Source organism: Toxorhynchites rutilus, chromosome 2, assembly GCF_029784135.1.
Source record: "Toxorhynchites rutilus septentrionalis strain SRP chromosome 2, ASM2978413v1, whole genome shotgun sequence".
Lineage (NCBI taxonomy): Eukaryota > Metazoa > Arthropoda > Insecta > Diptera > Culicidae > Toxorhynchites > Toxorhynchites rutilus.
Window position 1 is genome coordinate 90,848,040 of NC_073745.1, and position 15,439 is coordinate 90,863,478.

Here is a 15,439-nt window from a genome sequence, read left to right on the forward strand (position 1 = left end):
GGAAATTAATAGTCAATTGTGAAGGGTCAATAAGAAGATCAACCTCTGATCAGTTCTGTGATTGAACTCATGAACGTGCGCTTAGTAAGAAAACTTGAATGTTTGAAGGTATTGATAACAAAAAAATAAATTTTGGGCGGGACGAAGTTTGTCGGGCCAGCTAGTCTATTAGAAATTTTTATTGATTTTAAGAAAGATGCGAATGGCGATATCGTTAATCTACGATCAAATAAAAAAAGCCTTTACCGTCAACAAGAACTAATACTCACGGTGATTTCCTTCGCTTCATAATCCGACCCACCGGCGAGCGTGATCCCGATGCTGGACTCCGGTGTTTCCCGCTGGAGCACAATCACAAAACCTTCAGGTGTGGCTAGCGGTGGATCTGCCTCCTCAATGATCAACTGCAGATCCTGCGGAGTGATGAGACTGTGGCTGCTTCCTAGCGACGAGAAGCTACCATAGTCTGAAGGTGTGCTCTGCAGAGTTTGGGACGAGCCGGTGCAGTTGGCAACTGCATTCCCGAGCAAACTGGCTGTCTGCAGGGACGATACTCCCGAGGAAGATGAAGCCAGAGAATCCCAGGACGAGAAACGATCGTGACTGTTGTTGTTGTTATTGCCAGTCGTCGCCGTTGGCGTTGATTTGGCCGGGTGTGTAGGGGTTTCTTTCGACACGACCTTCACAGGCATTGGGATTACGGTGCTGTTGTTTGATTTCGCTTCGAATGACTTCCTAATCTCGGCCAGATTGAGCTTTTTAGTATCCACCGAGGAGCGAAGCTCCCGCTTAACCGGAGTCGTAAACTCTTCAGCTACCTTTGTGACAGGCTCGGAAATGGTCCGAGTATATTTCTTGACTTCAGTACGAGCGGGAAGCTCTGTATCCTTGTTAACGATAGCCTTAGCTGCCTCGTGACGAACCCATTTGGCCAAGTCAGTCATTGTGTTCGTTAGTCCACCCTCAACCGAAGGGCTTTTCGGAGTTTTGAAACTGATCTTCTCCTTCACCGGATCGACTGGTTTCTGCATAGGAACGATCACTTCCGCTTCGGTGCTGGCATTCTCTTCCACGTCCGAGACAACCTCAACGAAGGATGCGACTTTAATAACCTTATCAACAACACTTTCTACGGCCTCTACCACTTTGTAGTGTGTCAACTCCTTCTCTTCGTAACTATTCGCCGAGCTCTTCCCATTTGTCAGCGAGTTCCTCGGCTTGGACTTAGACTTCCTTCTCTCTTCCTCCTCGTACCCATCCGTGCTATCACCATCTTCGTACCGTTGTGCCTTTCCGTTGGCCACATCTTCGATCTTCAGATCTCCCCGACCGCTGCGACTCTTGGCAGACGCAAGCACATTCTTTCGGTTCATCGTCATCTCGCTCGAGGAAGACTTCGAGATGCGTCGGCTCATGTCGATCGCTGGGGTGCTACCGACCGAGCTGCAGCTGGCCTGCGATCCGGAGCTGGAAGTCAGCGTCGAGTTGGAACTGGCAATCGAGGTGTTCGTTTCGGAGCTCAACGTTCGGGTTAGGACATATTTCTCCGGTGAAGACGCCACCACCGGGGAGACCGTCGGGGATGAGACGCGGGAACTCAACACCGAGTCACTGTCGTCACTTTCGTCCTCGGTGGTTTGACTGCGCTGATCGAGACTATTGGGGGGTGAGTAAGCGAGGGAGGTTCGGGGAGGTTTTGCGGGGGGAACAATCGGAAGTGCTCTGCGGTGATTGTGCTCTTCGATTTCAGCCTTAGGTTCGGGCTTTGGGGACGCACCGCTGAGATTTCTAAATATACTCCTGTACGAACCACCGACTTCTGGAGTTGATTTCGGGGTCCCCATCGGAGGCAGTGGATTCCCGTTTGACTTCATCGGAGTGAGCAATGGCGTTGATTTTCTGACGAAGGCATTATCTGGAATTTTGTTAAGTACATTCGAGGATAAAATTTTCTCCGAATCTTTGCTCTTTATAATGGGAAGACCGATTATTTTGGACTCCGGAAGATCTTCTGCTTCCGGAACTCGTTCGGGAATAACTAATCCTCTCAACTTTGACATTGATCTCTTTCGTTGCTCAAGAAGACTAGTAATGGACGATTTCCTCCGTTCCTCAACATTGTTGCCAATCGTTGCCAAACTATTCCCGTTCGAGTAGCCAGAGAAACTGGTAGTTCTGGACAAAATCTTGGGGTTACCAAACAAACCGCCATTATCCAACTTTTTCTCTCCGGATGTGGCATGGGATCCACTGAATGGGTTCAAGTTCTCAACGCTGTATGCCTTGCCCAATACGACGGGTTTCGAAGATTCTAATCCAAACTTGGACTTGTAACTTCTACTCTCCGTGTGCCTATATTCGGCCCCATTTTGGACGCCATCCACTTCATCAAGATTCTCAACGCTGTGTGCCTTTTTCCGCAGGGTAGCGTACGTTTCAATTGGATCGACCGCTTTTCTAGAGTACGTGGATTCTACTCCGAGCAAATTTTCCGTACTTTTGGTGAAATCTTTGCTGAATTTTCGCAGTACCGGAGATCCCTCGCCCTCGGATCCACCACCCCCTGTTTCAGCCTTTGAAAACATTGCAATCTTATCGCGCACACTTCGCTCCGATTTTTCATCCTTGCGCCAGTTCGAACCCAGCAGGGTTACCCGCGTTGGGGGTTTGTTGATTTCGTGTATGTCGAACGAGCGACGTCGCGTCGCCTCGCTGATGGAAGACTCGTTGAGCACCGAGTTGCTGCGCATCGGGAACATTGGCGGCTTTTTGTAGGTGACGGCCTCCGGGGACTGGTTCTGGTCGAGCGTCTTCAGGACCAGATCCTGTCGGAAAACTTTGCGAGGTACCGCCGGCGGGTGGGTCTTCGGAAGGTCCGGAATGTCGTCGTAGCTAGAAGAGAAATGAACGGGTGAAGGTGATTAATTCGATGTTATATGGAGTGGATGCGGGTGGGCGGCATATTTATTATTTTGTGATTATTTTTTCGCAGATGGCTGATTTGTTTTTGTGAAAATGCGTTCATCAAAGTCAATGCTTTTTTTACGAGGGTCACTATTTCAAAAAAAAATGAAATGAATATTTTTGATAATACTGTATGTTTGTGCTGTGTTTTTGACGTAGGACTATGTCTAACCTGAAGATTTAGTGGGTAAAATTAAATCTAGGCGCCGAACATGTGAGAAAAATAGAAGATTTCGAACGTTTATAACTCGAGCATTTCTTAATAGATTGCAAAGATGTTTACATCAATTGATAGGAAATATTTCTACGCACTTATCACAATAAATACCATTTTATTTTTCTCAACAACGAATGAGCTAATATTTTACATAGGGTATATTATCGTGCAAATCAACATTTCGTAGCAAGTTCCGAATGAAAAACCGAGTCAACTATTTTTATTGGCACCCAAAATCATACTTTTCGTTTCGTATTCCGAAAAAAAAACCAGTCCCAGAGTGTCGATATTTGACTAAAACAATTTTACGCGATGACACTAGCAATTTTAGCACTCTCCCTCAAGTCCGATTGAGCAGATATTTGGCATAGGGTGTTTTTTCGAGGTGGTGAATATTTTTTCTGAGGTAACTTTTTGAAATTAGAGATGACCATTTTCATTGGCACCCTAATGTAGAGTGTATGAAAATCCCAATGTCGTATTTCGTCAACATGTATGAAAGAATACGACTGTCTTTGAATATATCTTCGAATGAGTTTGCATAATATAATATTCAAACGCCATCTCGTATTTAAACATTTTATAGATCGTATTTAAACATTGGGTTCGATTCCCGTTCTGGTCGGGGAAATTTTTCTTCAAAGAAATTTCCTCTGACTTGCACTGTGGTCACGCGTATTCTAGCAGTTGCCACTCAGAATGCATTCAAGGCGTGTTATTTGGCATAGAAATCTCAACTAAGTACTAATAAAAATGACGCAAGTAATACTACGTTGAGACGGCGGAGTTCCTCTAGGAACGTTAGTGCCATATAAGAAGAAGAAGAAGAAGAAGATTGGAGGAAATTCAATGCTTGATGAATCACGAAATATTCCATCCGCCGGTTCACTTTTCTCGGTTGCCTTCACAGGTTACGTTGCTAGAGATAAACGTTATCACCGCATATTAATGTTCTTGAAGTTCAATGCAGACTACACACGACTAGCTTCGAAATATAATTCCCTATGGTTTGATCAATTTGTTTTAGAGGAGTTATCTCGGCTCCTTCCGAGGTTACCCAGAAAAAAATTTCACCGCAGCGTGTTCAAATACGCGATACATTGGTGAGAGCACGATACATTTCGAAAGATTGATTTATAGATTAAATAAAGATAAAGGAAATATTTCTATATATATACTACACTTTTTAGATTTCCTGAGAATGTACATATTTTTTTAGAAACTACTTTCCAATATAAGTTATAAGATTCTAGTCAGGTGATGACATCTAGAAATGTATACGGAGGACGCTTGAAGACACCGTGCAAAGTCAGAAAGATGGCACTACTGACGCGTATCGAGGTTATGTTTAATCAGTAGCATCACAATAATGCACCAGCTTATGCCTCAGCAGCTATGGTCGCAAATGGAGATAGGGTTCCAACTCGTTCCATAATCCTTCGATTTTCCAGACTAGGCTCCCTTTGACTACTATTTGTATCCAATTTGAAGAAATGGCTGGCGGGAAACAGATTTTATTCAAACGAGGAAATGATTGCAGAAACGAATGACTATTTTCCAGACTTCTACAATCCCTATTACCCGGAAGAGATCAACAAACTAGAGTAGCGTTGGACGAAGTGTACAAGTCTAAAAGGAGATTATGCTGAAAAAAAAAGAAAAAGGTTTACCACGAACATTACGTAGTTTTTATTTGGCACGGACTTTTCAATATAATCTCGTAGATCACATACGTTATCAAAAAACATGGGCTGTGTCCCGACAGAAGCGTAAGTCGATTTGTGCCCGCATACAAAGTTAGTGGGAGAATCATTCTATGATCTCGTCATTTTCGAGAGTTTTTATCTCGTTTCAGATATGGAGAAATCTCGAATTGTTGTCAGCTAGGGCTGAGGCCGGTTTAGCAGTAGATAAGAAAGGAAATTGGCGTGATCAATCAGATTGATTCCACGAACAGTTGCAAAGCCTAATCAAGTATTCACGGTCTCAAAGTTATGATTTGTCTAAAATTACTATCACACACAATTCTCGTTCAAGATTCTTTGATACGGAAATTTACGCTCCACACCAGGTTTTATTACATAATATATTCAAAAATCAGAGAGGTTTTATTTTTGTTTCTTGAGTTGTGATTTTTCAATCGGTTGTTGTACATAAAATCAAGGTTTATAAAAAAATCGAAGGGTTGTATCCGAGACACGACCGCTTAGGACGTAGGACTACGCATCCTTTTTTTTGCAAATTTTTTGGCTTATCATTTCGGATATTATTTGCGAATACGTCTAAATTTCATAAATAACTCTTTAGTAAAAAAATATCCGAGGACCCTGAAAAGGTTTAATGGCTTGCGTGGTTTTGTAGAATCATTTCGAGAAGCAACGATTCTTTCTTGCATTTAATGGCCTATTACTTACTATGCAAGGGTGAAGTTTACTTCGCAAATATTCTCTTTTCGCTATCCCCCTTCGTTGTTTCTATTCTAGCGGCCACATAAGTTGCTTGTTATTGACAGCTCTATTCGGGAAAGCACACAAATGAACAAAATAAATGTATGGGGAAATGGGAATGCTTCCAATTTTCATCAATTTAAACCGTATATGGTCAGTGGGATTGTAATGTATAGTATATAAAACAAATCTTAGGAAATTTCCGATTCGATTGATTCGATCCGATTCCCGGTAGAGAACGCAAACGGATACTATCTTCTGAAGATGAACCGGTAATTGTTCGAACATAGCGAAAGAACCCTAAAACAAACATTCATAAATTGACTACCGAAGTAGCCGGCATCATTGGAAGGCCTGTCTACGCAGACACTGTCCGGAGAGCAGCATACAGGAACAATCTGAGAGGTCGTGTTAGCCGTGTAAGTATTACAGCTCAAAGGTGAATATGAAAAAAACGACTACAGTTTGCTAAGGCATATATAAACAGACCTAAGGAGTTCTGGAATAAGGTTTTTTATACGGATGAGCCGGAAACCAATATATTATATTTGAATCGAATGGAAGACAGATGACGTGGAGGAAACCAGGATCGGTGCTTCAGATTCAGCACCGGGTTATCATAGTAAAACCCGGCGGCAGCAGTCAGATCATGTATGGTACGTTGGCGGCTTCTGGAACTGTAACCTTGGTGCTTATCGATTCTGTGATGGACAAGATGGTTTAATTGATCTTCCTGAAACGTAACCTGCAGTCTCCCGTTCAGAAATTCGGTCTCCCTCGTGATTACTACTTCTAAAAGAATAATGTTTATTCTCACAATAGTGCAATAATTTCGTAGTCCTACTTTAATGGTGCGGTCGTGCCTTGGAAACAGATTTATTTAAATTTTACGTGGTACCAGCGAGGTTAACAAATCTATGTGGCGCTCGTGCGAGTAATGCTTACTCCGTGAACCATATAGCCATATAGAGATAAAACGCCAACAAGGTGCATCTATCCCGGCATAAAAAATAATATTGCCGGTGGATAGCCTACAGACGATATTTTGGATGAGGTACATTTGTTGTGAAACAAGGAGTACCAGTAAGTTCCTCCTTTTTTCTCAAAAATTAATGGTTTATTCTGCAAAAATGGTTACAAATTTAATATTGACAGTATTCTCATCGCTAGTCACAACTTTTTCCCATCTTTCTGGCAATTCACGGATCCCTTTTCGGGAATAATCAGCCGGTTTCGGCTAACCACGGATCGATCCAATTTTTGACTTCATCAAAATTGGAGAAGTGCTAGTCAATCAGGCCATGTTGCATCGATTGAAAAAGGTAGCGATCGGACGGAGCAATATCTGGAGAATACGGCGGGTGGGATAGGAGCTCCAATTTCACCGTTTCCAAGTATGTATTGATCGGTTTCGCGACATGCGGCCGAACATTGCCGTGCTGCAAAATAACTTTATCTTGTCTTTGTTCGTATTTTGGCCTTTTTCCTTTAGTGCACGGTTCGAACGCATTAATTGTCGTCGGTAGAGGTAACCTTCTGTTCGTGAATATTCCGCGCGGCCGTCGATGTTGATGTATGGCCGGGTTATTCATTCGTTGCCCGACGTTTAGGATTATCGTAATGGACTCACTTTTCATCGCCAGTAATGATTCGATGCAAAAAAAAACTTTTCTTTTATGCCGTTGTAGCAGTTGTTCGCACGTGAAAAAACGGCGTTCGACGTCTTATGGCTTCCATTCATACGACACTCAATGTCCTATCTTTCGGATCATTCCCATTGCTTTTGAACGATCGGATATGGTTTGCTGAGCTACTCCAAGTGTGTCTGCAAGTTCTTGTTGCGTTTGTGACGGATCTTGATCGAGTAAAGCCTCCAATTCTTCATCTTCAAACTGTTTTGGCGGTCCGGAACGTTTTTCGTCTTCCATGCCGAAATTACCACTTTTAAACCGTGCAAACTACGTTTGACACGTTCGCTCAGTTGGAGCATGGTCGACATAAACTTCCACCAAAATGCGATGACTTTCCGCAGTTCTTCATATTGAAGTAATGAAGTAATACTCCTCGCAAAAACACTCTCGTTGTTACCAAATTCGACATATTGAAAGTGGAAAAACTATGTTGTTTACGTTTGAACTTTTTGACATAAAAAAATTAAAAAGGCGCAATAACAGTTGCTTTCCAGTGAATGTCTGGTGAAAGGTGTTACTTGATAATGGCCCAGTACTTTTTTTTTTATTGGGCACAGTTCCGGATGGTTTGGGGGGTTCAGATCTTTCGGCACGAAATCGACAAAATTCGTCTTATACGAGGGTCACTATTTATATTTCGGGAATAGGAACAAAAACAAATAGTTAAGCTGCGAATATATTTTTATTGTTTTTCAAAGTACTCGCCACGATGATCGATACACTTTTGCATGCGCTTAAACCAATTTTCAAAGCATTTATTCCAATCGACACGAGCCTTTTTTTTAGCGATTGTCAAATTATGTGGGATCCAACGTGAACATAATTTTCGCACAACTAAGTGTTCATGTAAAATCGCATATATGCTGGTGGAACTAATGCTTAGGGATGCCTCAATCTCACAATAGGTTACATGACGATCTTGCTTAATCATTTCGTGCACAGCATCGATGTTTTCTGGCACTACAGTCGATTTTGGACGACCTTCACGAAACTCGTCGGACAGCGAACTACGACCACGATTGAATTCACTATACCAGCGATACACAGTGGTTTTTGATGGAGCTTCATCGCCAAAAGTCAAATTAAGTTGATTGACGCACTCTTGTTGTGATAATCCACGTCGAAAGTCGTAAAAAATCATCGCACGAAAATGTTCACGATTCAGTTCCATTTTTTTGCCGAGACCAAACTTTCTACTAAATATAAAATAAACAAATAGCGTCCGTATGACAAAATGTTCTGAGTACGTATATCGTCAAAAATGTCAAACTTTACGATGGAACCGTCAGATGGACTCACATGACATCAGTGTTGCCAATTCCCGGAATATAAATAGTGACCCTCGTACCACTCTAGTCCGTCCTTCGTGAGTAGCGAATCCGTCCAGAAGATCGTCGGATTGTCGTGTGCCTTCAGGAGAGGGAGAAGCCGCTTTTGGAGACACTCTTCCGAATACACCTGTCCATTCATGATGCTTGCGATAACGAAAGGTTTACTCCGCTTGCCAAATTAAGATCTTCTTGGTGAACTTCGACATTCTGTGAGGAAGGAGGTTCTCGGGAACATTGAATTTATTCTTGGCAGTCACAACTGTATTCTGTTTCTCGTCGCGGTTTGGAGACTTCTAAACCTTAAACTTAGGTTTAAGTTTTGGTATTCTGAACGAAAGTCTAGCTCACATGCAACAACAACTTTTCAGTTCATTCGCCTGTAATCTCGAACTGAGGCATTCGGTTTCCGTTTAAAAGCTCCAACCACGCGTGTGTGACCTGAAGGTTCTTCGCTTACGATCAACAGTCAGATGTTCTTCGAACCGTTTTAAAGGGTGTGTCACATCAAATTGCATCACGGAAAAAAACGCTGTAGAAATTCGCCCAGTAGACCGATCCTTTTGAAAATTTTAGACAGTAAAATAAAAACTATTAAACAACTTTTGGCATTTTCTTTTTATTCATACTTTGAGCCCAAGCCCGTATGCTCGCACCTTCCTCTTTACCCCGTCCATAAGGTTCTGTACAGCGTCAGGTTGTAGTTTTTTTGAACAGAAATCAATTTTCTCTTGAAGTCCGCCTCCGATTTGACAACTTTTGGGTTCTATCGGAGGGCCTGCTTCATAATCGCCCAATATTTCTCTATTGGGCGAAGCTCCGGCGCGTTGGGCGGGTTCATTTCCTTTGGCACGAAGGTGACCCCATTGGCTTCGTACCACTCCAACACGTCCTTTGAATAGTGGCACGAAGCGAGATCCGGCCAGAAGATGGTCGGACCCTCGTGCTGCTTCAATAGTGGTAGTAAGCGCTTCTGTAGGCACTCCTTAAGGTAAACCTGCCCGTTTACCGTGCCGGTCATCACGAAGGGGGCGCTCCACTTTCCGCAAGAGCAGATCGCTTGCCACACCATGTACTTTTTGGCAAACTTGGATAGTTTTTGCTTGCGAATCTCCTCCGGAACGCTGAATTTGTCCTCTGCGGAGAAGAACAACAGGCCCGGCAGCTGACGAAAGTCCGCTTTGACGTAGGTTTCGTCGTCCATTACCAGGCAATGCGGCTTCGTCAGCATTTCGGTGTACAGCTTCCGGGCTCGCGTCTTCCCCACCATGTTTTGCCTTTCGTCGCGGTTAGGAGCCTTCTGAACCTTGTATGTACGCAGGCCCTTCCGCTGCTTGGTACGCTGGACGAATGAACTTGACAAATTCAGCTTATTGGCGACATCCCGGACCGAACTTCTCGGATCACGTCTAAACTGCTTAACTACGCGCTTGTGATCTTTTTCACTGACGGAGCATCCATTTTTGCCGTTCTTCACCTTCCGGTCGATGGTTAGGTTCTCGAAGTATCGCTTTAGTACTCTGCTGACCGTGGATTGGACGATTCCCAGCATTTTACCGATGTCCCGATGTGACAACTCCAGATTCTCGAAATGAGTGTACAAGATTAATTCACGACGCTCTTTTTCGTTCGACGACATTTTTCCAAATTTACGAAAAATTGACAGTGAAGCATGGCCAACGTGATCTATACACTCTTATCTGATTATAAAACCAAAGCTGAAGATATAATTCCTAAAAATTAAATTTCTACAGCGTATTTTCCGTGATGCAATTTGATGTGACACACCCTTTATGATACCAGACACTGTGGAATTTGCGATTCCCTTTTTTCTGATTATACGATGCGACGAATTATTATTTTCGACGTAATCGTGCAAAACTTGTTCGCGCACTGTCCTTTGGTTCCTTTTTGAAAACCTTTTACGCACCTGATGAAATCAATTCACAGAGTGTGAACAATACGCATGAAACTATGGATACTCAAAATTTCAATTAATTATACCCAACGGATAAAAAGTTAGAGTAATTTGAGTGTGTGTGTGTGGATTTTAAACGGTACACCCTTTAATAAAGTTCTGTCTGGAAAAAAAATTGTAAGGGGTTGTATCTAGGACACGACCGCATATTTCGACGTAGAACTACGCAATTATATTATGCAATTCACTTGTTTACCACTAGGGATACCATCTGTCCTGATTTAGCAGGACATGTCCTGATTTTGAGATCCTTTTGGGGCGTCTTGATTTATTTTTCATATTCTAGAATTTGTCCTGATTTTCATAGAAAAATCGATTTTGTTGACGAATCATATTTTTTCAGCGTATTCTGATTTTAATAATATGTTTTTATTGATGATTATAATTTCGCGAACGCGTATAAAATGACTGTTGCATTATCCATATGCTTCCATTCAGAGTTTTCATTTCATCCACCAAGGTGCTGTTTTTGTGTTTTGTCTCGATATTGATTTTTGATTTTTTTTTAAATGTCAAATGTCATTATCGACGGCTTGCACGGGAAGTACCTTTGTTTCACAGAAGGACTTGAAGTTTATGAGGTTAAATGTTGCATGTGTGATTCATATGTGTCGATGACTAATAGCGGTATGTACATTTTAATATTATGTTGAAACAGAAGTTTGAAATCTACAATGAGCCATCACGAGTAAATCTGATTTTGAAAAGCATATCCGAACACCGAAACCATGCAAGAATACTCAATTGGCACCCACTTCCAAATCCATGCTGAACTATGTGGTATAGAAGTCAAATTAATCCGCTTAGAGGATTTAGGCTGCAGAAGTAGCTCTTACGTATCATACCGTGATGCACTTTAAATAGCTTCAAATCCATGGTTTATACTTCGGAATTCAGAAACCGTGAAAACAATACTCCTGCGCCATTATCTCTGGAGTATTTTTTTTTCACCGCATGGATCGTTCGAGAAATACGTTAAATAAATGGAATCGAAAGAAGTCTTATGAAATGCAAATCACATACAACGTGGTTTTTGTATCTATATCTCAAAGAATGACAAAGGGTTGGTCTTAATCGTAGCTGTGACAGGTGTCCTGATTTTTAACTGCGACCAAACGGTATCCCTATTTACCACTCCGAATAATATTTTAGAATACATAGAATTTTTTGTAATAGATTATGTTCTTCGTTACAAATAAATTGAACATCCTTTTAAGTTTGATATGAGTTTGATAGGACTACCAAAATATGTGAACGGGAAAATTGTCAAACGATCATTGTATTAGGCTGTCAAAAAAGTCCTGCGGTATTTCCGCGAGTTGTCGTTGTAAGCGCGTAGTTCTAGTTGTATTATCGAGTCATACTATAGCTTGTTGGAAAGGTATTTTTGCGCGCTATAATATAGTCCTTGACAGTGTTTTGTTTGGTTAAGTCGTTCGTGAGTTATAGTGTCGCAAATATGGAGCAAAATAAAGAGAAAATCCGACATATTTTACAGTACTACTATGGCAAAAATGCATCTTAAGCTGCCAATAAAATTTGTGCAGTTTATGGACCTGATACAGTTTCCATTTCCACCGCACAACGATGGTTTCAACGTTTTCGTTCTGATGTAGAGGTCGTCGAAAATTGCGACAAAATCGCTGAATTAGCCGAGAAAGACCAGCATAGTAGCAGCCGTAGCATCGGCCATGAGCTGGGGATAAGTCATCAAACCGTTATTAACCATTTGAAGAAGCTTGGATTCACAAAGAAGCTCGATGTATGGGTGCCACACACGTTGACGCAAAAAAAACATCTTTGACCGTATCGACGCATGTGAATCGCTGCTGAATCGCAACAAAATCGACCCGTTTCTGAAGCGGATGGTGACTGGCGATGAAAAGTGGGTCACTTACGACAACGTGAAGCGCAAACGGTCGTGGTCGAAGCCCGCTGAAGCGGCTCAGACGGTGGCCAAGCCCTCATTAACGGCCAGGAAGGTTCTGCTGTGTGTTTGGTAGGATTGTCAAGGAATAATCTATTATGAGCTGCTTCCCTATGGCCAAACGCTCAATTCGGACCTGTACTGCCAACAACTGGACCGCTTGAAGGTAGCACTCATGAAGGCCGCATTGTCTTCCATCAGGACAACGCCAGGCCACACACTTCTTTGGTGACGCGCCAGAAGCTCCGGGAGCTCGGATGGGAGGTTCTTTTGCATCCGCCGTATAGTCCGGACCTTGCACCAAGTGACTACCACCTGTTTTTGTCCATGGCGAACGAGCTAGGTAGTCAGAAGTTAGCCACAAAAGAGACCTGTGAAAATTGGCTATCCGAGTTTTTTGCCAATAAGGAAGCGAGCTTCTATAACAGGGGTATTATGAAGTTGGCATCTCGTTGGGAACAAGTCATCGAACAAAACGGCGCATATTTGACTTAAAACAGATGATTGTAACTAATTTTATGAACAAATGAAAATTAAAAAAAAAATGCCGCAAGACTTTTTTGACAGCCTAATATTTTACATTTCAATTATTGCACATCTAATGTTCACGTAGTTCTCGAACAGCGAAAGTTCATTCACCTCTGGTATCTGAAATGACGATTTTCCCAGGCTTCTCAGTTTAAAAGTACGTTTTAGGGAAACATATTCCGGTCTACACAAGAACAAGCGAGTACAAAATTACTCAACACCAAAAAATACCCCCAACTTGCATGTAATTTCAAAGCGGATTCCCCAGGCACATTAACTTTGAAGTCCTTGTTAGGAAAAAAACACAGCTCAGAGGGAAAAAAATACCCCCAACTTGTATATTTTGACAAAGCGGATTCCCCCAGGCACATCGATTTTGAAGTCTGTGTTGGGGAAACCGTAAATCGGACCAATTAAAACTTTGCAGTTAGGGCGTTTAGATAAAGCTTGACATTTTACAGTTATTCAATTGTTCATCTCATGAAAAATAACATTTTATTAATTGTGATAGACGCGTAGAAATAGTTCCCATCAATTGATGCAAACATCTTTCCGATCTGTTAGGAAATGTTCGAGTTATAGGCATTCGAAATACGGGTAGGGTCAGAACACAAATCGGCAGAACAAATCTGTGGGAAAAAATGAAGTTCTCCCAGTTTTCATGAATTTAAACCGTTTATAGATTAGCGAATTGTAATGTATAGCATATCAAACAAATCTTAGAGAATTTCCGATTCGATTGGTATGCAAATCATGCGAATTCGTTCACAGTGAAAATAGATATTAACATTAACTTTATTTCATAAAAACGTGACCTGTTTTCTGATTTGGCACCCTTCCTGAAAGACGTAGTTCTACGTCAAAAAAAATTGGTAGCACTTTCCTCAAGCCCGACCAGCTTCCTTCAGTGATGTTTGCTTCTTATTGACCCAATTGGCTCTCGCCGCTCCAATCCCCCACATCACAAAATTTGTTGGAAAATCGTTACATACAATTCGGGCATTAGTTTGTATGATCAATTTCTGCGCTCAAATATGTTTTTTTTTCGTGAAAGACAAAATAAGTCGATGTGTATTATCAATTGATTCAATTGGTTTATCAGTTGGCAGAATCATAGAAAGGAAATGATTTCAAAGATAGTTATACTCCATTGAGATATCTGTGAACCAACAAAAACACAACAGTCACCAGTTGATACATGACAGGGATGCACCCATCACTCACCTGGAATGTTTATCTCCCTTGGCAGTAGTGATCTGGGGGGACACGCTGGTCCCGTTGATGACGGTCATCGCTGGACCGATTCCGTTGCTACCGTTGGACGTGGGTTCGCTGAAGTTCGGCGGGAACTCATGCCCGTCCGGCGGGAGTCGTGAGAACGCCGGTGGCGCTACCTTGTGGTACACTGTGGTCGCAACAGCACCCGTCGTCTTCGTCGAAATCGTTGTTTGTTGATGAACGGTGCTGGCAATGGCGGTCGCTGTCGTCGTTGTTGTCACCACATTATTCATTTGGTCCATAATCGTGACAGTGTTGCCGACGCCACTCGTCGCGTTAGCTTCGTTGTTGGTGGTGCTGCTACCGTTGGCACTGGATGCCTTCGCTGTTGCTGTGGTGACTGCTTGGGGTGGAGAATCGGCTGACTCTGTAAAGGGAGAGTAGAATAAACGAAGAAAAAAATAGATGAGACGAGTTCGAGATGACACGAGAAATATGAGCTGCGATTAATTTAATTTGTTTTGCTAGAGCACCGGATTCCATCCAGAAGTGCATAAAGGACTTTATTCGATACACGATTTCTGTTCCGCTGCCATCAGTGGGAGATTAATCATCAAAGCAAAAGATCGACGAGGTGATGGGTTTCAATTACGAATGGTAAACGATGGAGAAGAAAAAAACATATTGTCGGTTATGGTGTTTTGCGCGGTACAAACAATAAATTTCCCATGCATGACTCAATATTTCTCATTGATTGTCCATGCGGGGCACGTACGGACAGTGCCAAGAGTCCAGCTCGGGCGGCAAACGATAGGACTTTGGTTGGTTGTAAAAATAATTAAACCAGATCAGATATTGCGTTTCGCGTGGCTCGTGTGGTAAATTCATGGACACTGTTGGCCAATCAATACTGGAGCTAAGTGCGGTTGGTGCGCGAGATGAATTGGGAAACAGGTTTGCTGTTTTAACCAGTAACTCTGAAAGCTGACTCACTGTATGCTCGGACAGTCGGCAAATTTGCTATTCCGCTCCGCTCACCTCCGGGTCAATTTGAACTGCACAAACCAATTAGTCCTCAATTGAAGCAATACCGTGTTCTCGTGCGGGGTAAACAAGCACTCTACCATTCATCAAAAATATT

The 15,439-nt window shown here is 42.3% G+C and overlaps 1 protein-coding gene across 3 annotated transcripts in view; it reads right to left on the minus strand.

Moving 5' to 3' along the window:
- Positions 1 to 15,439, minus strand: part of LOC129771481 (uncharacterized) — a 695,695-nt gene that overhangs the window by 14,946 nt on the left and 665,310 nt on the right. For all 3 annotated transcript variants that reach the window (XM_055775161.1, XM_055775163.1, XM_055775162.1), the window contains 2 exons: positions 14,305 to 14,725; positions 270 to 2,892 (listed from right to left, as the gene is read on the minus strand). In XM_055775161.1, the coding sequence (XP_055631136.1) occupies positions 270 to 2,892; positions 14,305 to 14,725 (3,044 nt within the window). The remainder of the gene's footprint in view (positions 1 to 269; positions 2,893 to 14,304; positions 14,726 to 15,439) is intronic.